General features: G+C 38.3%; 1 protein-coding gene across 9 annotated transcripts in view; it reads left to right on the forward strand.

Moving 5' to 3' along the window:
* Bili (FERM domain-containing protein 8 Bili) overlaps positions 1-26026 on the forward strand; it is a 208961-nt gene that overhangs the window by 59187 nt on the left and 123748 nt on the right. For all 9 annotated transcript variants that reach the window (XM_067147768.2, XM_067147770.2, XM_067147764.2 and 6 more), the window contains one exon: positions 7554-7719. In XM_067147768.2, coding sequence (XP_067003869.2) covers positions 7554-7719 — 166 coding nt within the window. The remainder of the gene's footprint in view (positions 1-7553; positions 7720-26026) is intronic.

Genomic DNA, 26026 nt, shown 5'->3' on the forward strand with positions numbered 1-26026 from the left:
GTTGGTATGTTCAGTGTAACATATTGCAAAGTTCCATCATGTCTGTCCCATGTAACTTGACTTACATTCTTCACATTCTAGTCTGTAAATTTCTGAATTGTAAAATTTATTAGTGGGGTTAATCTTATCGGAATTATGAAAAAGGTGGAAGTTGTTATTAGTTGTTTTAAATACTGTTTTTACTTTAAGTTTCTTGAACAAGTTGGTTATATGGCGTATATTATTGTTAAGTTGACAATTCATTCTTATTCTTTGGTTCCTTAAACAATTTTGATTTAGGTGTTTTTTGATTTTAAATATTAATTTGTTGATGAAGTCTTCGTTGAAACCATTTTTGTTTGCTATCATTTGAATTCGGTTGTGCATAGCTTTGGTTGTGGTTGTGGTAGTGAACTAAGTATCTCTAAGCCTAGGATAGAGAAAGTGAAATCTGTGTGCAAACGAATAAGGGCAGAAAATCTCCAGGACGAGGTAATTAGACTGAATTACATGGATATGTCTAGTGAGAAGTTCTGAACGGTGGACAGTAAGCAGGTTCAGGATATAGAAGGAGAACGGGTAAGCATATATCGTTCTGCGATGCAATTTTATTTTATGTAAATAAATATCACACGAGAACACATTCACTTCCTTGTATAAATTACTTTATTCACACTGTAAGTCACAACACACAATTATACACAGTAGCAAATGACACTACAACTCTTAATAGTGGAGTACCCTGAAGTCGATTCTAACAAGTACAGATATCAACAACACTGACTTGCGTACTATAACATTCACTCTCTTGAATTCGCCGACTCCACCTCGGAGCCCAACAGTCACTCGCAGTCCATCACTTGCCTTCGAGTCCAACCTGACTCAGAGTCCAACACTTGACTGAGTCCTAAGAACTGACTTCTCCCTGACTGACAGCTCGATATATATACTATCCGAACAACCTGCTAGTCGAATGGGTACTCGAACTTTCGTTTACTGTTTACAAATACACATGGAAATCTCTACAACATTCATAATGTCTCTACATGTATCTGGATAATACAGTAAGTTTCCAGAACCCTTCATATATACCAAATTATAGTAAAATAAGTCTAACATACGAACATTATGGAATTTTCTACCGCTTTCGACCATAGGGATTTTGAGGTTAAACCTATACACAGTATGTATTTGAGGCTATACAAAGTTTATAATACATATTTACAGGGAAATCATGTACATGTCATGTTTAACATTTAATAAAAGATATACTTAGAACACGCGAATTTGAAGCTTGGTGTGCATATCCACAAAAAGGAAGAGGTGTTGAGTTATTTGCTCAAGTTCCTGCTGCTAATTCTTGGGTTACCAGAAGAGATGGTTTAATTTGTTCGGAATGGAGAGAGATGTTGAAGATGACCGCGATGGTTGCACCAGTACGTACTCTGCCGGGACGTTCTACCAGCACAGGCCACTGCAGACACTGCAGTGAGTATGAAACCTTACCACATGTGCTGGGGAGTTGCCCTCAAGGAGAACTGCTTAGGATCAAACGCCATAACATTATCAGAAAGCTGATTGCTAATGCTCTTCGTCTCAAAAATCTAGAAGTGTACGAAGAAGTCCACTGCCTCGCCGAAGGAGGCAGCACTCGCAGGATTGATATTATAGCGATTGACAGACGGAGGAACGAAGCAGAAATTATTGATCCTACGGTACGCTTTGAATCTTCAGCCTCTCAGCTGACTGACGTAGACAATGAGAAAAAGGATATCTATAATCCAACCATCCCTTTCTTTCTTGAGCCGTATAACCTTAAAAAAATTACGGTGACTGGACTTTTCTTTGGCGCGAGGGAAACAATTCCCAAATCTTTCGTCACATGGCGACAAAAATATAAACTAGCAAGAAGCCTACAGGATGAGATAGTCGTCTCACTCATCAAATACTCCGTTTCGATTCTTCGTCACCATTTATATGGAGTTCATGCCATTTAACATGGTTAATTGTAACCTATCATTTTTTAAACATTAATCTTTTTATCTTCCCTCAAAATTGTTATTGTGTGTTATTCTGTGTCTTATGGCAAATCTAAGGTGTGCTGGATCAGACTAAATAAATAAATAAAATATTAAACATAATAATTGAAGGTTTTACACCAGTTATGATATCGTACCTACAACACATACAGGATTGCTGCAGTAGAAACAGCAAGGGAATGCGTAGGAACAACTGTGTGTAATGATGAGAAAGAATGAACATTTTGGTAGAATAATAAGTGAGAGCAGCTAGTAAAAGTAAAAAGAAGGCTTATCATAAATGGCTCCAAACAAGGGCTGATGCAGACAGGGAATTCTACGTAGATGAAAGAAACAGAGTGAAACAAATAGTTGTTGAATCCAAAAAGAAGTCGGGGAAGATTTTGGTAATAACCTGGAAAGGCTAGGTCGAGCAGCAGGGTTAACCTTTCTGGACAGTAGTAAATATTCTTAGGAAGGGAGGGAGGAAGGAAATGAACAGTGTTTTGGATAATTCAGGTGAACTCATAATAGATCCCAGGGAATCACTGGACAGCCAGAAGAAATATTTTGATAATCTTCTAAACATAAAAGGAAATCTTCTTGGTGGTGTCGTGATCAACTGAGCTTATGGGGAGGAGGAAAATGATGCTGGTAAAAAAATGGCATGTGGCCTCAGGAGAGGCCTTGTGCAGGTCTTTTAATTTGATGCCAGTAGGCGACCTGCGCGTCGTGATGAGGATGAAATGATGATGAAGATGGCACCTACACCTAGTCCCCGTGCCAGGGGGAATTAACCAATTATGGTTAAAATTCCCGACTCTGCCGGGAATCGAACCCCAGACCCCTGTGACCAAAGGCCAGCACACTAACCATTTAGCCATGGAGCTGGACAATGGTGCTGGTGAAATTATGCTTTGCTTGGCCTCCGAAGGAAAGACTCCTCTGCCCTTAGCCATTTGTCCCCTCTTTGGGGACCCTGGCCAGACAGTCACAGCAAGTACAGTCCACTGTCATATAATTATGGCAGCAGGATGATGCTGACCTGATTCAATACAGAAGAAAAGTTATGTGGCTAAGAATTTTAAAATCAGTTCACATGTACAGTATAGTGCTGAGAGTACTACATTCACATTACAAAGTTTGTATATGCAATTCTTGCTGGCCATGTGATAGGAGACATGTCTAACAACTGAATATATTTATAAATAATTTTATATTCTATAAACTAGCAAATGTACCCGTGCTTTGCTACGGTATTCTACATTGTATACGGATTCTTCTGTAAATTACTTTAAAGGCAGTGAGTAAGATTAAATTAAATTGTATGCTCTTAGCGCTATCCTAGAAACAAAACAGGAAGGTCAGAATACGTTGTTTCTGATGTAAGGTAGGCATTGAGGAAGTTTTCAGGATAACGGAAGGCCACATTTCCTACTGCCAATCACAATTGAGTTCGAAAGATTTGATTGTAATCAAGAAATGAGGTGCTGTCTAAACGTATCAACAATCGAGACAGGACATAAGTCATAAGACCAAAGTTGTCGATCTCTCCTAATAGAACGGGGATTGCACTATCTGTTTTGTAATACGACTTACTGTTTAGCCACCAATTATCCCGAAACAAAGGTCTGCACCATTATTAAAATTGCATTCGTATTTTGATATTTTCCGGCGCCAAAAGTTATATATTTATATAGCTTGGATTTTTCCTCAAAGAAAAGAGTTTCCAGGTTTCAGGATTAGCACTCGCATACATACGGAGTAATTAAGGTAGAAAGTAATACAGTTAAGAAAGTTGAAATTAATAGAAAATAGGGTTTTATCTGAGTACTGTTGGATAGGACAAATATATAAATACCAAGTGGATGTATTGGAAAATCAAATGTCCCTCAATAAATTATGAAGGTATGAGTTACGGGTATAAGAATGCGGTAACAGAGGAGAAATTTAGGCGCTGGGAATCTTAGGTAAACAGATAAGAAGATGACTTATGGTGTTATTACTTAAGCTATTTGAGGACGGTTATAACCACCAACGATATTCCGCCAGTATCCCGCAGAATGGCCGATTGACGTCTCTCTTGCTTTCTGTGCAAGGAACAACCACGAGTTTACAGGAATGATGATGAAAATGGCAATACGTTTCTTCCCTGCTGGCTAGCAGTCTGAGACGTTGCCATGGTAACATGTAGGTTCGTTGTCGGTCTGTCGGTCACTCAGTGCAGAGCATGATACTTGCAGAAAATTACTATTTTCTGCATCATTTGAAGAATAAGCTAAATTATGAACATAAGAAAAGTTGTTTATAATGAAGATACGTTTCACATGCAGTCCATGGATTTTACAGAAAATCAATAGTATAAGAGAAAATGGAGGAAAACTGTTCTGGTTTTCCTATAGACCCCCCTCTCTTTTCAAAGATTTTAAAATCATATGCATATCAAAATCTTCCCCGGGATGAGTATACTCTAAATGTGACGTTTGCTCGAGATCTATTTAGCCAAGTTACAAGTAACTAATCTCATGTTTGTGTTGAAGATAACAATAAGTAATATTCTATTAGAATAAAATTTATTGTAACCACCTATTCAATACAATTCACCGTTTGTGGTGATTAAATTCTAAGTGATTTGTATACACTACATAGGTACATGTTTTTCCCTGTTTTTGGGCATCTTCAGCCTATTGTCAGTCTTAAGGTCAAGCATCCCTACTAAAGAAACTGTCAAAATTATCCAAGGTAACATCAATAAACACAGCGGTCTTAGATGGAAAAAGAAGAATTCATGAAGATATTAAATTTCGTTCTAAATAATAATTACTTTTCCTTTAATGGAAAATATTATCGGCAAAAAAGGCTTAGCAATGGGGGACCCGCTTTCTGGCATTCTAGCTGATATTTACATGGATTCAGTAGAACATACAGAACTCATTTCACAAATAAAGGGCATTTGTTTTTGGCTTAGATTTGTTGATGATACTTTTGTGGTTATAAACAAAGACATTACTAATAGTGATGACTACAGTCCTGATTATTAGGTACTGATGGGTTAGAATGCAAACTTACTTAAGCCAGTAACAATTGTACCCTACACTGTACAACAGTTATGCTATGAGATTTGCATAGATATTAGGGGTACAGCTTATAGAAATCCTTGAATTTATGCTACTCTTCCTACATTGCGGTACAACAGGTTGCATGACACTTCCTACAAACCAAATTACTTTGCATTCTAACCTATTACCACCTACAAATCCGAGGTATAGTGATGACATACTGGATTCATTAAACAGAATAGACCCTAGTATTAAATGTACCAAAGAAGATGAAGTCAAAAATTCTTTAAATTTATTATATCTAACAATTACGCGTTTGCATAACACCTTTGAATTTCGTATTTATAGGAAACCTACTCATTCACCCATAACTATTAAAGATTCATCCCTGCACCCTAAGACTCAAAAACAACCCGCTTTTCATATTTAATATATAGGGCTCTAAAACTTCCACTTTCTCTGGATAATTAAAAAAAACTAAAATATATAAGACAATTAGCTCATTTCAATGGTTTTAAAATAAGTATGGTCAATCGATTAATTAATAAAATAAAAATTAAACTATCCTCCAAATTAGTACCAGATGAACCTAAGAAAAATAATTACGCCACATTTACATATAACAACCTGGCTATTCACCAGATCACTAATGTTCTAAAAAAACATAACATCAGTATAGCTTTCAGGACAGTAAATAGTACAATAAACAAAGATAATAATAAGATCCACCTTTTTCAATACTATATATTACGTGAACATTTCTACATTTCTGTTAAATCATCACGTTTATAAACTTTTGGTACCAGTTTCGACAAAACTGTATATCATCATCAGCCTAGGACAAATTAAACAAAGACAATAAAATATATTGATCGTGACTCTTATAGTAATATAGAATATATACATGTTAAAACTAAAATAATATTTACACATATAAGCTGATAGTCTTTAATACAATGGAAGTCGTTTATATAATAAGGTGTACACCTTAGTAATTATTGTAATTAAAAAGAATGACAAGTTAAAAGAGAATTCAGTTTTTGTACTATATATTTTGTAGTAAAATATAATTATCAGCTTCTGATCTGTCGTATTTTTATCTGTTAAACAGTCTGGTTCATTTTTAGAGAGGCATTATAGCCATGTTTGACATGCTAAAAGAAGTAAACAAACACTTAGTCATAACAAGTTCCTCGCGAGTATATACAATAGAATGTTCAGAATATTCTAATTGGGCTTCAACTTGGGCTTAACAGAAGAAGAATTTTAATACAGTGTCCAATGTAATGAGAATAGATAAATTAAGTTTACATATCACTGCAGGTTGATATTGACAAGCAAAGTGTTAATTGGAAAGTTCTTTATATCGGCTTGTCCCATTTATATGTTTGTGTATATCGTATTAATATGTGATATGAGTTGAACACTGTTGAAATGATGCATGAAAGAAGGATCTTATGAAGCAAGTTGTAAGTACAGAGGTTGATCTAGAAAGGTCTCGAACCAAGATGGAACCTCGGGTGCCAAGTTGATGGTAGATGTGTCGAAGAGGAACTGACAGTAAGTGTGTGATTAGTAGCAACAGAGTGCGCTGTCAGGTTTTACAGTACCTGTGATTGGTACCACTATATGAGCGACATCATGGTTCTGGCTTGCCTATGATTAGTACCCACTATATGAGGAACACCATGGGATAGTATGAGTCCCTGTGGTTAGTACACTTATGTGATGAATACCATAGGTTTGTGTTGCCTGTAAATGGCTTCGCAAAGTGCAAAACACCATAGGTCTGTACTACATGTGCGAATTTCATTACCTGTGAGCAGTACCATAATGTGTGGAATACCGCAAGTCAACACTACTTTTGATTAGTACCGTAACATGACAAATACCATGGTTCTACTTTCCTAGCGATAAGTACCATTATGAGGGGTCGATGACTTAGATTTCGGACCCCTTTAGACTACAAGCATCATCGATTCAGTATTGTGCTATAGAAGCAGTCCCTTGGTCAGTAATACTATTGTTTTATGTCAGTTTCTGTGAATGTGAGGCATTGCGGGTCAGATCCACTGATTGTTTTGTCATATCCATCCATCCATTCATTCTTCATCCTCATGTTTTGAATTCTGGTCAGTGGAGGATTTTGGACTTTTAACTTGTCATTACATTTCACCTCATTTTGTACCATTAGGGCCCGATGACCTAGATATTAGGCCCCTTTAAACAACAAGCATCATCATTTATGTAGATATTTTTTACAAGAAACTTGATTGAATATGTAATTTTGAATTGAGTTATCTTCATCTGAAAGATGGTATGTTGTTGCTGCATCCTGAGAAGTATAGGCCCAAACAGCAAATAATATTATTAAAAGCATTATTAAGCTTGAATGGTTAATTGCTCTTGAATCTAGAACAACAACCATCTGTCACTTGATGAAGATAATAAAAATGATGTCATTACTGACTGGAAGTAATTACTTGTTTAATTCCAGAACTGCAGTTAAAACCTTACCACAAGCCCTATGAAGTTAGGCAGAAATGGCCAATGTTTCTCTCAAAATATAGCATTGCCTCAGAGTCTCGAATGGAACGAGATGAGCCCGTACTATCCTTTCAACGAAATGTCTTTTTCTCCAAAAGAGATGAAGAAAAGATAAAGTAAGTTACAGCTATTTATTTAGATAAAAATATTTATCTTGGGTTCTATCCCACAGGATACATTTTTAAAATTCCTTAATATGTTATTGAATTAGAGGGTTGGTTATGGGGCTGTACAATACCTATATACAAAGAATATACATGTAAGTTAATAAGAATTAATATGTTTTGATGAAATTTATCCTTCCTAGAGAGAGTGAATTCAAATTATGCAGAAGCTTAAATGTGCAGTCGTGTGGTCATATTGAGTTAAATCTACAGAAGGAAGTACCGCTAACATCCTGCATGCACGGCATTTATTACAGCATATTCAGGTGTAAATGACCCTCCCACATGTAAAATCATGACTCTGCCACTTGTCTTACAGCCTTGTACTGGGATCGTACATCTAAAGCCATGGTCACATGATATCAAACGTTAATAACATTAATTCATGTATAAATATAAAACACATTGAAAATATTTAACCGTTTGAGAAAATAATTTTGTCGCCAGAATATTTCTTAGTGGACAGCAGTTACTGGAATTTGCTCACAAAGGGTCCTGGACGAGTAATTGGAATACCAATGTCGATAAGACATATGCTCTCAGAAGCTGGAAATTCCTAAGGCTGGTGAAAGGCTTAGACCACCCATTGGAACACTTACAGAAAAAAACAAGTTGCATGTCTCTGTATTAAAATAAACCGGGAAGTTTGAAATTAGCAGCTGAGCTTGAGAACAAGTATACTTGAACAACATACTGGTAATACAAGAAAGGCCTGAGTGTGGCTAGCAGAAGCTGTGAATTTTGGTTGGCAGGTCATTTGATTATTTTCTTGCTATTTTAAGAATTAGACACCAGACTCTCTCAAGCCAATACGAGGAAGTGTCACCAGTATTATTTGAAGTGATTTGTTATGAAGTACACTGATATGCAAAACCTAAGGATGGGATAGATAAAGCAGCATAAATATCAACTACTCGGTGGAAATGAATGAATGAAAGTGCGGTAACATGGTGCCAGAGGTTGCATAGAAATCTGACATGAGGTCAGGTATAACACAAAATGGATCTTGCCCCACAAAATGAGGCAGTTGAAGAAACAGGACAAGACAGTGTGAGTCAATCAGCGAGCTGTTACGGTGCACTGTAGTGGTGTTATTCATTACAGCATGGCCTGGTGACAATATTTGGATGACTACACAAGGGGAAGAATCATTGGGAAACTGGAAGAAGGACAAAGTGTGACAAGTGTAGCCCAGGAGTTTGGTATTGCCCACAGCATTGTTTCACGTGCATGGAGAGCATTCAGAACCACAGGCACTGCTGCCCAAAGGAGAGGAGGGGGTCGACCAGGGTCAACTACAGCAGCAGATGATCGCTACATTGTGCAACAGGCAAGAAGCAACTCACGTCAAACAGCAGGTGCAATTGCAACCATGTTTAACAGGACTGCAAGGCACCCACCCGGTCTAGAAAGCCAAGAATAACGACCGAAAGGATTCGTCGTGCTGACTACACAACACCTCGTATTCTGCAGGCCTTCGGACTGAGCAGTGGTCGCTTGGTTGGCCAAGGCCCTTCAAGGGCTGTAGTGCCATGGGGTTTGGTTTTTTGGCAAGGCAGCCAATCTCACGCTCCACAGTTGCACAGAGACTGCATGGGGGTGGTCTGTTTGCCTGACGACCATTACGTTTTGTTCCGTTGACACCTGCACATCGGTGGTACCTATTTGTGATGGTGCCAAGAGCATCCAGTCTGGACTGATGAGGAATGGGGTCGAGTGCTCTTCTCAGATGAGAGCGGATTCAATCTGAGTAGTGATTCTAGGTGTACCCTCATCTAGTGAGAGCTGGGAACACGTAATGCACTCGGGGACATTGTCGAACATGATCATTTTATTGGTCCAAGTTTTATGGTGTGGGGAGGCATAATGTTGTATGGTAGTACTGACTCCAAATCTTTGAATGGGGTACACTCACTGGTCAGTGTTATTGTGACAGTGTACTCCTTCCCCATGTGTGTCTTTTCAGGGGTGCATTTGGCCCTGACTTACTTTTTATGGATGACAATGCACGATTGCATCGAACAGTGCAGGTGGAGGAGCTCTTGGAACGAGAGGAAATTTGGTGAATGGACTGGTCTGCCCGTTGTTCAGACTGAAATCCAATCGAGCATGTGTGGGACATGTTGGGTGGACGTATTGCAGCACGTCCACATGCACCAATGATCATCCAGCAGTTGTCAACCGTGCTGGTGGAGGAATGGAACACCCTACCACAAGAACTCCTTACCAATCTTGTGGCCAGCATGGGAACACATTGCAGAGCATGCATCGCTGTCCGTGGTGATCACAGACCCTTTTAAGAACCAAGTCGCTTCTTTCATGATGTCCAGGGGACCATCATGAGTCGCAATGACTTACGTGTTATTTATTGTCTCTGTATAGAAGTGTAATTTCTGTTAGTCTCATCACATATTCCTTTTAGTTGCCTACCGTACCATACTGTAGCAGTTCTTCTTATATGTGGTTCAAGTTTCATCGAGCTATGTTACTTGGCAGTGACACAACTGGTGGAAGTTACTTTCGTCCTTAAGTTTTGCACTCCAGTGTAGTATGAGGCCATGATCGAGGACCAAGCCTGTTTGAATATTTGTGTGTTAATAAATAGCGTGACATACCATAACATTTTCATTCTCATTCTGTTCTGGATTTGGTTTTTGGAGCACTCTTATTCTTAGTTTTTAACACATTCTCACTTATTTTGTGGTAGAGAGACTGTCACTTAGCCATTTATTGTGGGAAAGGCACTGTCAGTTTTGAGGACAGACTTTTATTTGAAGCTTGAGTATATCCTCATAAAAGAATTGTCTCATAGAGACTTTTTAATACACTTTGTGATTTATTAAAAATCAAAATCGAAGTTACATATTAAAATAACAGGACGTGTTTCACCTGTTATATAATAGGCATCTTTAGCTGTAATGTCCTTAACATTAAAATTAAAGTGGTGGACTAGACATTAGGCTAAACTTAAAATGATACATAAAATGGCTTACAACATTAAAAGAACTATTACAAGAACATATTTACATAAAATGAACATTTGAGTGCAATTGACATTTGTGTCTTGTCATTACACTTCATTGGGTAAAACAACATTTTTGTTAGTTGTGTTTGACTGTTAATATTTGAAAGCGCTTTAGGTACACTTGTATATGTATTTCTAAAACTTGTATCTTCTTAAGATAAAAAATGCTACTGCAGATTAAGGTCGTGAATGTGGCAATTTAAGATCATGAATTTGTGATGTCATGGAAGCTAGGCTTTGTTTGTATGCATCATGAAGACAGAGCAGCCCTGTATGTCTAGAGTAGAAGAGGCAACTTCGAGAGAAGGTTCTTCCTGTGGCTGGATATGTTTTAATGCAAAAGAAAGTCCCGTTATGGTGGGAGAATAGTCCATTTATCGTCCTCACTTTGCTGCTGACTGCCAAGGTGCTGCAGATGCCTAGACGTGCAGCCTTGGTCACTGCTTTGAGGTTGGCATCGTTTTCTTATATAGGCTGAGTGGGTCTTTTCTTTCATAATAATTTGCTGGGCTGAGTGACTCAGACGGTTAAGGCGCTGACCTTCTAACCCCAACTTGGCAGGTTCGATCCTGGCTCAGTCCGGTGGTATTTGAAGGTGCTCAAATACAACAGCCTCATATCGGTAGATTTACTGGCACGTAAAAGAACTCCTGCGGCACTAAATTCCGGCACCTCGGCGTCTCCGAAGACCGTAACAGCAGTTAGTGGGACGAAAAGCAAATAACATTATTATTATTATTATTATTCTTTCATAATAAGTTTTATGCCTTTGCCATTTATTTTCAATTATGATATTTTCTAGTTAACGTAATGCAATGAATTTTAGGTAATAAAGTTATAGTTGATGTGCCTGTAAATAGTGTTCAAATTTGCGATAGCTCGATCATGTTATCCAAAGACAGCAGGTGTGGAGCGAATTATCCTCTTCTGAATGTTTTCCCACATGTAAATATTTGTGTGCAGGTAATTTGTGTCCAGTATTAATTCAGTAGCTGATCGTGTGCTTTTGGATGAGAGTCATCACTTCAGTGTTAAATTTCAGAAGGTGCAACATTGTTAATGAATGTTGATCTTCTGTAAAGGTTTTTATTGTATTTATTTCTTCGCATAATCTGATAGTGATCACTTGTGCATAGCTAACAGATGGGATCTCAGTTCAACACAAGATGGTAATAAATGGTATTGTATTGCAAATTTTAGCATGTCTTCACATTTAAAAATTCCTTGGTGAAAATTTAACAAGTGTACAATTTTCATGATAGAGATGTTGAGGTATTTTGGACATAGTATAAGCCCTTGGTAGTGTTATTAGTTATAGTCCATTGTGGAATTATTCAAGGACTTTATGTCTAAATTTGTGATTTACAATGCAAGCTAGGACTGTTTCCGTATCTGTTTTTGTTGTGGTGAATTAAAGTTTTCTTCAGCTCATATTGCAAAGGTAATGTTATTTCAGAATTAATGTGCACTTTATTCTAAAATATCACAATTTCACATGTATAAAAATAATAAACATCATGTTTTGTGAAAAAATAGGCTATATTTAGAGATGTCCCCATTTTTTCCCAATTTCCTTCACTCAGCTGCTCTAGCCACTCTGTTAAACAAGGCTTGATATTACTCAGTGCCTATCCAGCCCACTTGACCCTCATTTGTCATACATAGTTACGATTTTGACACTGTAACTTTTTTGTGTTTTCCTCTTTTAGAGTTATCATTTGTTTTATTATTTTTTTATGGGATTTTTAATATTAGGTTTTTCATTGTTGGATAAGAAGGGTTCTGCGTGCCAAGCAAAATATCATAATTCTGATTTTTTTTTTGGATAAATTTGCATCTACCAATACTTTTAGAATAACACATTAAATACAGTGCAAGAATTGGAATGTTATACTCAACAGATTCCATTCTGTATTTGCAATGTGACAAGATTTTAATATTTTTCTTCAAGAGAGAGGATAAGGTAGGTTTTAGACAGTGACATGAAACAGAATTGTTATAAAATCACAGAAATGGAACCAGCTTTTGGGTGGTTAGGCCGTGTGCATTTGCAGAGTTTCGCCCAGATGTGCCATTTGGGCTCATCAGCTGGATTGGCACGCCCCTCCAGGACTCTGCTTAGCAGTGGCAGACCAAGCGCATGGTCCCGCCGTGTTAGCAAATAGGGATTGCTAACCTGCTAAAGGAGAAGTGGCACGTCTGGACGAAACTCTGCAAATGCACACGGCCTAATCACCCAAAAGCTGGTTCCGTTCCTGTGATTGTAAGATCTGCGGCCGTGAAAGCCATTTTTGAAATTCTAACTCCATGGGGAGTAACATTTTTGAAAACGGAGAAGTCTCTTCTTCTTTAGCAGGTTAGCAATCCCTATTTGCTAACACGGTGGGACCATGCGCTTGGTCTGCCACTGCTAAGCAGAGTCTTGGAGGGGCGTGCCAATCCAGCTGATGAGCCCAAATGGCACGTCTAGGCGAAACTCTGCAAATGCACACGGCCTAACCACCCAAAAGCTGGTTCTATTCCTGTGATTGTAAGATCTGAGGCCGAAAAAGCCATTTTTGAGAATGGTTATAGATTTTATTGTGCATTTTTTATTTTTAATATTTTGTGGTGAGGTCATATGTATTGTAATTTTAAGCATCACCGTGGAGTTTTGACTGGTCTTCTATATTACAATAAATAAACTTGATTTTTCCACCTATTCAATACAATTTTAATGCTGTTATTCAATTACAACATATTAAATTTCACAGGACTAGTTTCGACGCGTACTTGCGTCATCTTCAGCTTTTTCGGAAAATAGGCAACCTTAAAATTCATGACATGTCTTAAAATGTTTGGCATGAAATCCAGTTAAATCTATAATTAAAACCTTAACTCATTAAAAACTATTATGACAAGTAAAAGACTTGCAAGTCAGTCGTATGATAAAAGTTCATTGGTTAAATAATACTCTTATGATCAAGCAGTTGTGGAGTCCTTAAATTTGTTGAGCGATAGATAAAATATTGTGTTCCATTTCACTACAACTTGTATACTGCTGAACCATCTCGAAAAACGTGAAGGTTGGTCATATGGAATTTTCTGCATAAAATCTTCTATGTCTTAGGCCTATGAGGTGGAAACATTAAAGTAATTTCTTGTGATGTTTGTGAAACCAATGTTTCCTCGTTCAATGCGGAACCTGTAAATATATTAAAACGCGGTTAACGATCCTGTGTTGAATGTGTTGTGGCTCTAATCAGCAAAATGATAAAGTGATTGTATGTAGGACTCGCCTCAGAATGCCGTGAGACAATGCTATTACTAGCCGCGCTCAATGAACAATGAAGGCTCTGAGCAGGTTTGCATGATCGGACGTAGCTAAAGAGGGGAAGTAGGGGTGGGTTGAGACGATGTATGTGGGCCGCGCATGTGGAGGGAGTCTGGTGGGCGTGGACTGCGGAACGAATATCGGGAAAATTTATTGTGAATTATACGTAAAATTAAATTCTTGTTTGGGATTTGAACATTTTTAAAAAATGTTATCAGGAAATCGAAGAGAACTTTTGGAGTTTCAGATATATCATTGAGATTGAGGTTAGCGTTAAAATATTGGTCTATATGAATGTAACATAATTCAGTAGCGTCCAGCAATGGTCTCTTGCTCAAAATCTCTAATATTTTAATGTCTTGTTCCAAGTTTGTAAAATTATGTCTTAGTTCATGGATATGTTGTCCCACAGCCGAGAATCTATTATATTTTACTGCATTAACGTGTTCCGCAGTCCACGCCCACCAGACTCCCTCCACACGCGCGGCCCACATACATCGTCTCAACCCACCCCTACTTCCCCTCTTTAGCTACGTCCGATCATGCAAACCTGCTCAGAGCCTTCATTGTTCATTGAGCGCGGCTAGTAATAGCATTGTCCCACGGCATTTTGAGGTGAGTCCTACATACAATCACTTTATCATTTTGCTGATTAGAGCCACAACACATTCAACACAGGATCGTTAACCGCGTTTTAATATATTTACAGGTTCCGCATTGAACGAGGAAACATTGGTTTCACAAACATCACAAGAAATTACTTTAATGTTTCCACCTCATAGGCCTAAGACATAGAAGATTTTATGCAGAAAATTCCATATGACCAACCTTCACGTTTTTCGAGATGGTTCAGCAGTATACAAGTTGTAGTGAAATGGAACACAATATTTTATCTATCGCTCAACAAATTTAAGGACTCCACAACTGCTTGATCATAAGAGTATTATTTAACCAATGAACTTTTATCATACGACTGACTTGCAAGTCTTTTACTTGTCATAATAGTTTTTAATGAGTTAAGGTTTTAATTATAGATTTAACTGGATTTCATGCCAAACATTTTAAGACATGTCATGAATTTTAAGGTTGCCTATTTTCCGAAAAAGCTGAAGATGACGCAAGTACGCGTCGAAACTAGTCCTGTGAAATTTAATATGTTGTAATTGAATAACAGCATTAAAATTGTATTGAATAGGTGGAAATATCAAGTTTATTTATTGTAATTCTTGGTTCAATACGGAAAAATGAAATTTCTTACATTAACTGGTCTTCTATATTATCGCTGAAGAAGAGAAATGATCATTTTCTCGAAACATGTACGATGACGAATGATGAAATGAATTAAATTAGTAATCATCACATACTAATTGTGTAAATCGATAGTATTGACTTGCGGAACCTTATTAGCCCTGTTTTCTCCCAGGTTGTTAAATCATTAGTAGTCAATACAGATCTAACAGAAACCGAAAAACCGGGCAGGGGCCATGCGGTTAGGAGCACTTGGCTGTGAGCTCACATCCGGGAGATAGTGGGTTCGAACCCCACTGTCGGCAGCCCTGAAGATGGTTTTCCATGGTTTCCCATTTTCACACCAGGCAAATGCTGGGGCTGTACGTTAATTAAGGCCACGGCCGCTTCCTTTCCATTCCTAGGCCTTTCCTGTCCCATCGTCGTCATAAAATCTACATGTGTCAGTGCGACGTAAAGCAAAAAACAAAAGTTAGCATGCTGGCCTTTGGCCACAGGGGTCCCGGGTTCGATTCCCGGCAGGGTCGGGAATTTTAACCATGATTGGTTAATTTTGCTGGGTGTATGTGTCGTCTTCATCATCATTTCATCCTCATCATAATGCGCAGGTCGCCTGCAGGCGTCAAATCAAAAGACCTACACCTGGCGAGCTGAACATATCCTTGAACACTCCCGGCACTAAAAGCCATATGCCATTTCCTTTGTACTATGTCTGTATTGTTGTAAGACTTTGGCTGTAAAAGTAGACAACACAGCCTCAGATTTCTTCAGTGTGTCTTGGGGTGTTAGACAAGCATACATCCTTTCTCTTCAACTTTACAATATCTATGCCAATTACATGCTCGGGATAGCACTTGCTGTTTGGATGGGAAGCATTTGAATCAACAACAACTTGTGCTTACCTGCTGACACACTTTACTTGCCGGTAGTGATGAAGAGCTTGCAGAAATGTTCAAAAAATAAAGAATGTTGATTGAGACTTTGGACTTGAAGTCAGTAATTAAGTCCAAAATTATGGTAAAAATATGAAAGTACATTCGGTTGAAACCCGTGTGTTCTCCACCTTTTCCTGTGGCTGTGAGACTTTTACATTTGAAGGCTACTGATAGGAAGTGCTGTGATGCCTGTGAAATGTGATGTTGGCATAGAATGCTAGGCATATCTTGGAGAAACAATGAGTCCATCATGTGGCGTACAGAATATGTTATCAGAAAATGATATGTTTATAGGAATGGGGAAAAACGATGTATAATTACAGCACAGGTAATGATAATGGGATCGATCCACGGCACAAGGGATTACAAAACGGTATTATTTTGAGCAACTCACTACCTAGAGCAAGCAGGTGTCATTTTGTTGGAGGGAACTTGTCAGACCGCGGAAAGACATATATCCGATACCAGACCCAATAATTCTCATACCGAGCTCGATAGCTGCGGTTGCTTAAGTGCGGCCAGTATCCAGTAATCGGGAGATAGTGGGTTCGAGCCCCACTGTCGGCAGCCCTGAAGATGGTTTTCCGTGGTTTCCCATTTTCACACCAGGCAAATGCCGGGGCTGTACCTTAATTAAGGCCACGGCCGCTTCCTTCCAATTCCTAGGCCTTTTCTATCCCATCGTCGCCATAAGACCTATCTGTGTCGGTGCGACGTAAAGCAAATAGCAAAAAAAAAAAAAAAAAAAAAAAAATTAAATAATTCTCATTAGATAATAGTGACACATAAACTAATGTATTAGAAAAGACAATCCTTTCTTTTTTTATCAGCAGAGTCGGTGAAGCTTCGCCGGACCGACCAAGAGGGTTGTCCATGGTAAGTGCAATGTCCAAAAAAGAGAACAGAGGGGAAAGAGCATACAACAGACAAGATTTAAAGAAAAGGGAATCAGTTTAAGTAAGTTATATTTTTACCATAAATGACTAGAACAGACAGAGTACAACAAACAAGAAAAAAATGCAAACAGAAAGATTTCAGAACAGGCACAGTCCTTTTACAATTAAATACAATCAGAATAGATCTTGACTAGAGGTTTTTACAAACAGCACGAAGGAGTGTCTGCAAAACCCAAGAATCGTGATTGATATAGAACCACAATTTATATTTAGTGAACCACAACTCTTAAGAAGAAGGGGGTGTTAATAACAATTTCTTAACACTGATTTAAAGGACACACTTACAATTATTTAACAAACCCAAAAAAGGGTAAGGAAAATAGAGAATTAGAGCACATTAAAAAAAATAGAAAAAAATTGGAGTTAATACAGCAAACAGAAAAAAGAGGAGACAGGCAGAGGAGGAAGGGAAAGGGGGGATTTTTTCCAGGCTGCTTAAACCTTATCAGTTAACAGTGAAGCGCGACCAGTGCGCTATCAAGCAAGAGTTCATGATGTGGCAACACTCTCAACATTTGTCCAGGTATAGTCCACCATGTGATATAGAAGATTAATAAAGATATCCGTCTGAAGGATTTTAGTTAGAATCAAAGCCAGAAGGACATTAAATGATCAATAGTTCAGTCTTTAAGTCTTGATAGAAACACCAAACATGAAGAAGTAAAACATTTGTTCACCCAGTCTGTATGAAGATCTTCAATGCAGCATTTTCAGAATGAGAATTTAAAATATCGTGACGGACCAGCCGCCTGTGAAATATTCTGCTCTCTCCACTCAGGAATTATTACACTCAATGTCTGACCGGCAGGAGCACGCTTTTATATAGGTGGTAGAAAGGCGAGTCCTGAAGTTATTCGAACGAAATACGTAAGCATGACGTCACAGCGGAGAAGCAGCAGTGGAGTGGATCAGCACAGTTAGTGAACAGCTGAGTGAGCATGTAGATGGCGAGAATATGGCAGCAGTAGAACACGGAGGTTGGCAGACTGTAAGAAGAACAAAGTCTTGATGTCGTAGAGAGGCCGTAACAATCATTGAGGACTTTCCTTCCATGTCAATCAAATAGATTTTTCTTTTTTTGTGGGGCCAGAAGGAGATAATCTTGAAACATCTGTTATGGAAGGGAAAGTACTGGACAGGAGACCATGGGAAAGGACTGCCAACAGATGGATTGGACAGTTGTCATTAGTTACTAGCTTGCCTTTTCAGTGTACCTTGAGGAGAGCTGAGGATTATGCAAATTAATCCAAACAAGGTACAGAAAAGTATTCTCATGATAAAAGTTATAAAAACCACCAAAAATCAGTTCTTGCAATTACAGAAAATCATGCCTTAATACTCGTTTGTTCTTCAAAACAGCAGTGACATATTTTGACATGGATTCTACCGATTTTTTGCAAATATTCTTTTATTTCTTCATTGTGAAGCCACATCTTGATAAGTGAACGTACTTATGCATGCTGTTATTCTCTCCAGTTTTGCCAATCTCTTCATACAAATGGCTCATAAATTTTCAGTGGTGTTAATATTGAGCACTTGAAATTTTTTGTCTTCACTTTTCGGATGCATGACATGGAGCAAGATCTTGTTGGAAAACACTATCGCCATGTTGGGAGCGTTAGTTCAGGCACTACCCTCGTTTGAAGAATTTTTATGTACTTGTCACTGTCACTTTCATCATACCCTTAACAGGGACTAAAGGTTGTAAGTATGACATCCCCAGAACATAAGTTTTGGAGGATGTTTAGGTGCTTGTTGAAAATGAATCGGTTTCTTTATGCAAAAGTAACGCCCTGACCACAAACTTTGAAATGGCTTTCATCTGAATATACTGCTTTATTCTAATCTTCCACAGTCCAATCTGTAAGGAGTTTAACCTGCATCAATCAGTCTTTGCACATTATGTCCATCAGAAGCTGCTTCTTTTCTGGTGTGCGTGCTCTTTTTCCTGCCTCTAACAGTTTGCTGCAAACTGTTGTAACATGAACATTTCTCCCACTCTTGATTTAAATCCTGGTTTTGGTCAACAGCTGAGACTCTGAGGTTTATTTCACTCTTCCTAATGAGTAAATAGTCTTCTTATGGTATATCCTTGCTCTTCTGACCTTAGTTTCCGATAAAAAGTACCTACTTTCTTAATATCGCTTCAAAATAATTTACCTTAGCCAGCCAACACCATACCATGAAGCAATTTTTCTCTGTATCATAGAGATATGCTCAGCTAATATCACAATTCTTTAATATTTCCACAGAGTGGTATCCATCATCAATTTCCAGTACAGTAACACAACACAGCACTGAAAATAATCTTACTTGGAAACATTTAACCAATGACCGTGTCATAAAGAGCATAAAATAATGTCCAATACTGTTAGCAATATTGCCACCATAGACTTGCATCACAATTTTCTGAAAGCGTGAATGTTCAGCTCTGTCAAAATTAGTTATAAAAAGGTCTTAGAACTGACTGTTTTTGGATTAATTTGCACACTACTGTGCTGAATGCTGGCATTGTATCAAAGGGGGTCATGATGCTCGGTAATGAGTTCAATGAGTAATGATTATGTTATTAATTTATTTATTTTATTTTATGAAATACTTCCTCTCATGCAGAGGCTGCCTTGCGACAAAGTATACTTTTACATTTATTTTTAGAAGAGAAATAGATATACTGTACTTGAGAAATGTTGAAGGTAACCTAATTGTAACAGTGATTTCTTAGAATTATCAGTGAGCCCCTTAAGGCTATGATGGCAATCTCCCGTAACGTTGTAACTGGCAGAGACATCTGTTTCCAGAAATTAGCGGCAAAAGCGGGAATCGTTCCCTTGCTCCAATCATCAGACCTACTATGTCGATTTCCTCTATCTGATATTTTTCCCTGTAGTAAGGAATTGTTGGTAAGTAAATATTCCTTTTCTCTAGGTTAACATCTGAGGGCTGTGACTTATGGCTTTCAAAGCGAATTGTGGGGTTAATGATGTAACCTCTCTTCTTATTCTTGAAAGCAATGATGTCAATCCTTCTGTGGCTTCCGTTGTCCGCTGAGCCATGAACCTCTTCAAATACCTGGAAACCATGGTCTTTTAGCGTTGCTGCAATTAACGAGCGGATGTTGTGATGACAGGTATTCCTTAAAAGTTCACAATGAGGACAAGATCCCAGAACATGTGCAAGAGTTTCAATCTCCTTGAGGCAGCGCCTACAAAGGGAATCGTTCTGAGATCTTCTTGGTACCGATCTAACTGCTGAAATGTTTGCTGTCATCTTAATTGCTTCACGCCATTCACTACATGATAAGCCTTGATAGTCTTGAACCCAGGAGTTGGCAGGAGTATATTCATTGTACAAACATACACCCCTTCCTTTCTGCTGCAAGTTACTCCACTCACTGAATGCCCTTTCTCTCAGTACTCTTCTCACTTTCCTGGCATCTGTTATTTCTAGGCGTGGATGTAGCAAATTGTCAGATGGATGGACATTGAGGGATTGTAGTGAGAGAGTTATTTCTTCTTTCAGATTTCTTGTAGCATGGATGTATTCGTTACCTGAGCTTAATAGTAACTTACAGATGTTAATGTGCTGAAGATGAGCTTCCCAAGTGGCGCAGAAGAGTCCCAACCCCTTATATTTTTTCTCAGTGTAGACCATTCCATTAGGAATGTCTGCAGGTATTTGAAGAATTTCCTTAAGAGCACTTCGAATTAGTATGTATGTATGTATGTATGTATCAGCAAGGAACTTTTTCGGAATCTTCTCTGGCTTGATAGTTTGGAATGGGTATATGAGAGATGGGCATATAACTGTGTTTATTACTTTAAATTTCTGGCCAACCTGTAATAGTGGAGAAGAAACCAATTTCTCCATTTTATCCTGTAATTTTTTAAGCTCCTGTGTAGGTTGAAAAATTATTTCATTTGAAAAGTTAACTCCCAGATAGCGGATTGTTTCCCCACATCGCAAACTCGATATATCATAGCTCTTAAATTCAGCTGGGTCTTCGATTAACTTTCCGCATTCGATGCAGATTGCCGTAGATTTCATTGGGTTGACATAAAGCCCTATTTCATGAAATCTCCTTGTGACTATTTTCGAGAGCTTAAGTGCTGCTGTTCGACTATTTCCTATGACAACCAAGTCATCAGCGAAACCCATGATCGTTAAAGGTGGAAGATGTGGTACTAAAGAAAATCCATAGTGGCTTGTGAGAGAGTCTTCAGTTAGTTCGTTTAAAATATGATCTGTCGCTAGATTGTAGAGACAGGGAGAAAGAGGTGAGCCCTGCATAACACCCCTTTTTAGGCTTAAGGTGGCTGTCTTTCCGGTTACAGTTTCTATTTTTGTAGTGTTTCCTGTCTGGAGATTAACTATTAGTTCCTTTAATTTCTCAGGTATTCCTAATGTCCTCAAGGTCTCATGTAAATGAAGGTGCCCAATGTTGTCAAACGCCTTTCTGACGTCTAGAAAAATCACTGTTAGATCAGTTTTGTTTTGTTTTGCGGAATTTAAAACTGAATCGAGTGTAGAAGTATTGATATGTGTACCGGCTGAAGATATAAATCCCCGTTGTTGTGGATTAAAAGCAACATATTCTCTCAGGCGTTTATCAAGAGCTCGCTCAATTACTCTCCTAACAACAGAAAATATTGTGATTGGTCTCCAGTTTGCAATGTCATCAGGGGCACCTCCCTTGTGTATAAGAATGGTTCTTGCCTTTCTAAAACACGGTGGTACCTGTCCTGTTTGAAGCATATGAGTGGCTATTGTGGCAATTATCTCGGAAGCGATGTCACTTTTAATAGCTCTAACGATGATGTAATCAGGTCCAGGTGAAGTGTCCACCGCAATTCTACTTGTTGCAAGCTGTATTTCATCTTTAGATATAACATCATTAAGCGTGTCATTGTAAACTGTTTGTGTAGCTTCACTCACTTTTGGGGGATAATTTTCTCTCACTGAATTATTTTCATGACCTAATATTTCATAGAAATAGTCATATACATGTTGAGAATTAATCAGACATCTTTCATTGTTTTCATGAAGAACAGTTCTAACTGCTTTCCTACGTTGATTGTGGAACTGAAATTGAGTTAACTGATATAAATATTTACTTGGTCTTTTTTCTCTATCCCTATTAGCGGACCTTTGCGGATTTGAACTTCGTTTATATCCTTTTTCCGTATTAACATACGATTTCTTTTTACGTGCCTCGTAAAATTTCCTTGCTGGGTGTTTAGGCCCAGGCAAAAAATCAATTACAGTTGGCAGAAACTTTAGAAAGTCTTCTACAATTAAGAAAAATTCAGAATCATTGATGTCACCTTGTAGCTTTTCGCTCCATATCACCATTTGCTCTTGGTAGTACGAGTTATGTGTGTTTTGTTATTTTATTTCTTTTCTAGATTCATGCCCTTGTTCTGCAGATGTTCCTAAATTTATTTCAGTATTTACTTGGTGGTTCGATTCCCCAGCTATCTGTCTATTCACTAGCCGTGTTCGGTGCTCATTCGGATGTGCTTTTGAGATATGAATATTGACCCCCCGAGTGGACTTAAACAGTTGCCCGCAATGGTTACACACAGGCTGAGAGGAATTACTTTTGTCATTAGCTGAAACATTACTTCTGTTTGAATCATCCATCTCAATGCATGATGTGTCAGCAGAGGTATATAAACTCCGGTTAACCTTACTTACATGATCACCAGCTAGCCAGCTGAGTTGCTCAGACGGTTGAGACGCTGGCCTTCCGACCCCAACTTTGCAGGTTTGATCCTGGCTCAGTCCGGTGGTGTTTGAAGGTGCTCAAATATGTCGGCCTCGGGTCAGTAGATTTACTGGTATGTAAAAGAACTCCTATGGGGCTAAATTATGACACCTCGGCATCTCCAAAAATCGTAAAAGTAGTTTGTGGGACGTAAAGCCAATAACAGTATTACTTAAAATATTAATCTATTGTTGTTGGTGGTGTTCTTCCATTACAGAACTAACAAGTCAAGTTTATATGGTTCTTAGCTGGGCTAAGATGATTTTCATTGGCCAGGTAGTGTAGGTTCTTCTACACTTTCGTTAACAAAACAGTGTGATGGGAACTGATTTAATTATCTGGACACTTTCCCAAATCCTGTATATCTTCTAATATGTAGTATATCAAAGATGTTTTTCATCATATGGTCTACACGCCTCTACGAATTAAGAAAGTACCTCAGTAATGAATGTTCTGTTCGTAATTAGCACAGTGACTTCTTGCATTGAAACAATCAAATACTGTGCCTAGTGGAACCATCATCTTCTAGGCCTGTCTCTGTATTCTGAGCCTTATAAAATGTTTCGTTAGGCTCCTAGGCAACTCACCTTCTTCCACATCATGTAGAGTTATCATGTTATCCAATTCGTATGTACTACTTCAACTTACACTCATGACTTGCCCTGCATTATCAAGAAGACAAAACTCTTATTCGACCAAGTAACTACATTGTTTTTTACAAGTTTGCCATCAAATACATGCATAGCCTGGAGTGTTCGAATGTATCTGACAGTCAGTGAGGCAGTGTGTTCAGGAATGCATGCAGGTGCATGGCAGACATTTTGAGCACTACTGTTATTCGAATGCAATATCCTGCTGGTACATCAACAAGGCGACAGCTACCCGACATGGGATGTGCCAATCAATCAGTCGCTATTGATATACATTTAGGGCAGTCGCCCAGTTGGCAGATTCCCTATCTGTTGTTTTCCTAGCCTTTTCAAAAATGATTGTAAAGAAATTGGAAATTTATTGAACATCTCCCTTGGTAAGTTATTCCAATCCCTAACTCCCCTTCCTATAAACGAATATTTGCCCCAATTTGTCCTCTTGAATTCCAACTTTATCTTCATATTGTGATCTTTCCTACTTTTAAAGACACCACCCAAACTTATTCGTCTACTGATGTCCTTCCACGCCATCTCTCTACTGACAGCTCGGAGGACCATTATATTGGTATTACATACCACTCAGTCGAGTAGCTCGTCTCCTTTCTTCCAAGTCTTCCCAGCCCAAACTTTGCAACATTTTTTGTAACGCTACTCTTTTGTCGGAAATCGCCCAGAACAAATCGAGCTGCTTTTCTTTGGATTTTTTCCAGTTCCTGAATCAAGTATTCCTGGTGAGGGTCCCATACACTGGAACCATACTCTAGTTGGGGTCTCACCAGAGACAAGTATGCTCTCTCCTTTACATCCTTACTGCAACCCCCAAATAGCCTCATAACTATGTGCAGAGATCTGTACCCTTTATTTGCAATCATATTTATGTGATTACCCCAATGAAGATCTTTCCTTATATTAATACCTTGGTATTTACAATGATCCCCAAAGAGAACTTTCACCCCATCAACGCAGTAATTAAAACTGAGAGGACTTTTCCTATTTGTGAAACTCACAACCTGACTTTTATCCCCGTTTATCATCATACCATTGCCTACTGTCCATATCACAACATTATTGAGGTCATTTTGCAGTTGCTCACAATCTTGTAACGTATTTATTACTCTCTAAAGAATAACATCATCTGTGAAAAGCCTTATCTCTGATTCAACTTCTTTACACATATCATTGATATATACAAGAAAACATAAAGGTCCAATAATACTGCCTTGAGGAATTCCCCTCTTAATTATTACAGGGGCAAATAAAGCTTCACCTACTCTAATTCTCTGAGTTCTATTTTCTAGAAACAGAGCCACCCATTCAGTCACTCTTTTGTCAACTCCAATTGCACTCATTTTTACCACTAGTCTCCAATGATCTACCCTATAAAATGCCTTAGACAGGTCAATCGCGATACAGTCCAATTGACCTCCTGAATCCAGGATATCTGCTATATCTTGCTGGAATCCTACAAGTTGGGCTTCAGTGCAATAACCTTTCCTAAACCCAAACTGCCTTCTATCAAACCAGTTATTAATTTTGCAAACATGTCTTATATCATCAAAAAGAATGCTTTCCCAAAGCTTACATACAATGCATGTCAAACTGTTGTTGTTGTTTGAGTCATCAGTCCATAGACTGGTTTGATGCAGCCCTCCATGCCACCCTATCCTGTGCTAACCTTTTCATTTCTACGTAACTATTGTATCCTACATCTGCTCTAATCTGTTTGTCATATTCATACCTTGGTCTACCCCTACCGTTCTTGCCACCTACACTTCCTTCAAAAACCAACTGAACAAGTCCTGGGTGTCTTAAGATGTGTCCTATCATTCTATCTCTTCTTCTCGTCAAATTTAGCCAAATCGATCTCCTCTCACCAATTCGATTCAGTATCTCTTCATTCGTGATTCGATCTATCCATCTCACCTTCAGCATTCTTCTATAACACCACATTTCAAAAGCTTCTATTCTCTTTCTTTCTGAGCTAGTTATCGTCCATGTTTCACTTCCATACAATGCCACGCTCCACACAAAAGTCTTCAAAAACATCTTTCTAATTCCGATATCAATGTTTGAAGTGAGCAAATTTCTTTTCTTAAGAAAGCTCTTCCTTGCTTGTGCTAGTCTGCATTTTATGTCCTCCTTACTTCTGCCATCGTTGGTTATTTTACTACCCAAGTAACAATATTCATCTACTTCCTTTAAGACTTCGTTTCCTAATCTAATATTTCCTATATCACCTGCCTTCGTTCGACTGCACTCCATTACTTTTGTTTTGGACTTATTTATTTTCATCTTGTACTCCTTACCTAAGACTTCATCCATACCATTCAGCAACTTCTCGAGATCTTCTGCAGTCTCAGATAAAATA

Source organism: Anabrus simplex, chromosome 5 (genome assembly GCF_040414725.1).
Source record: "Anabrus simplex isolate iqAnaSimp1 chromosome 5, ASM4041472v1, whole genome shotgun sequence".
NCBI lineage: Eukaryota > Metazoa > Arthropoda > Insecta > Orthoptera > Tettigoniidae > Anabrus > Anabrus simplex.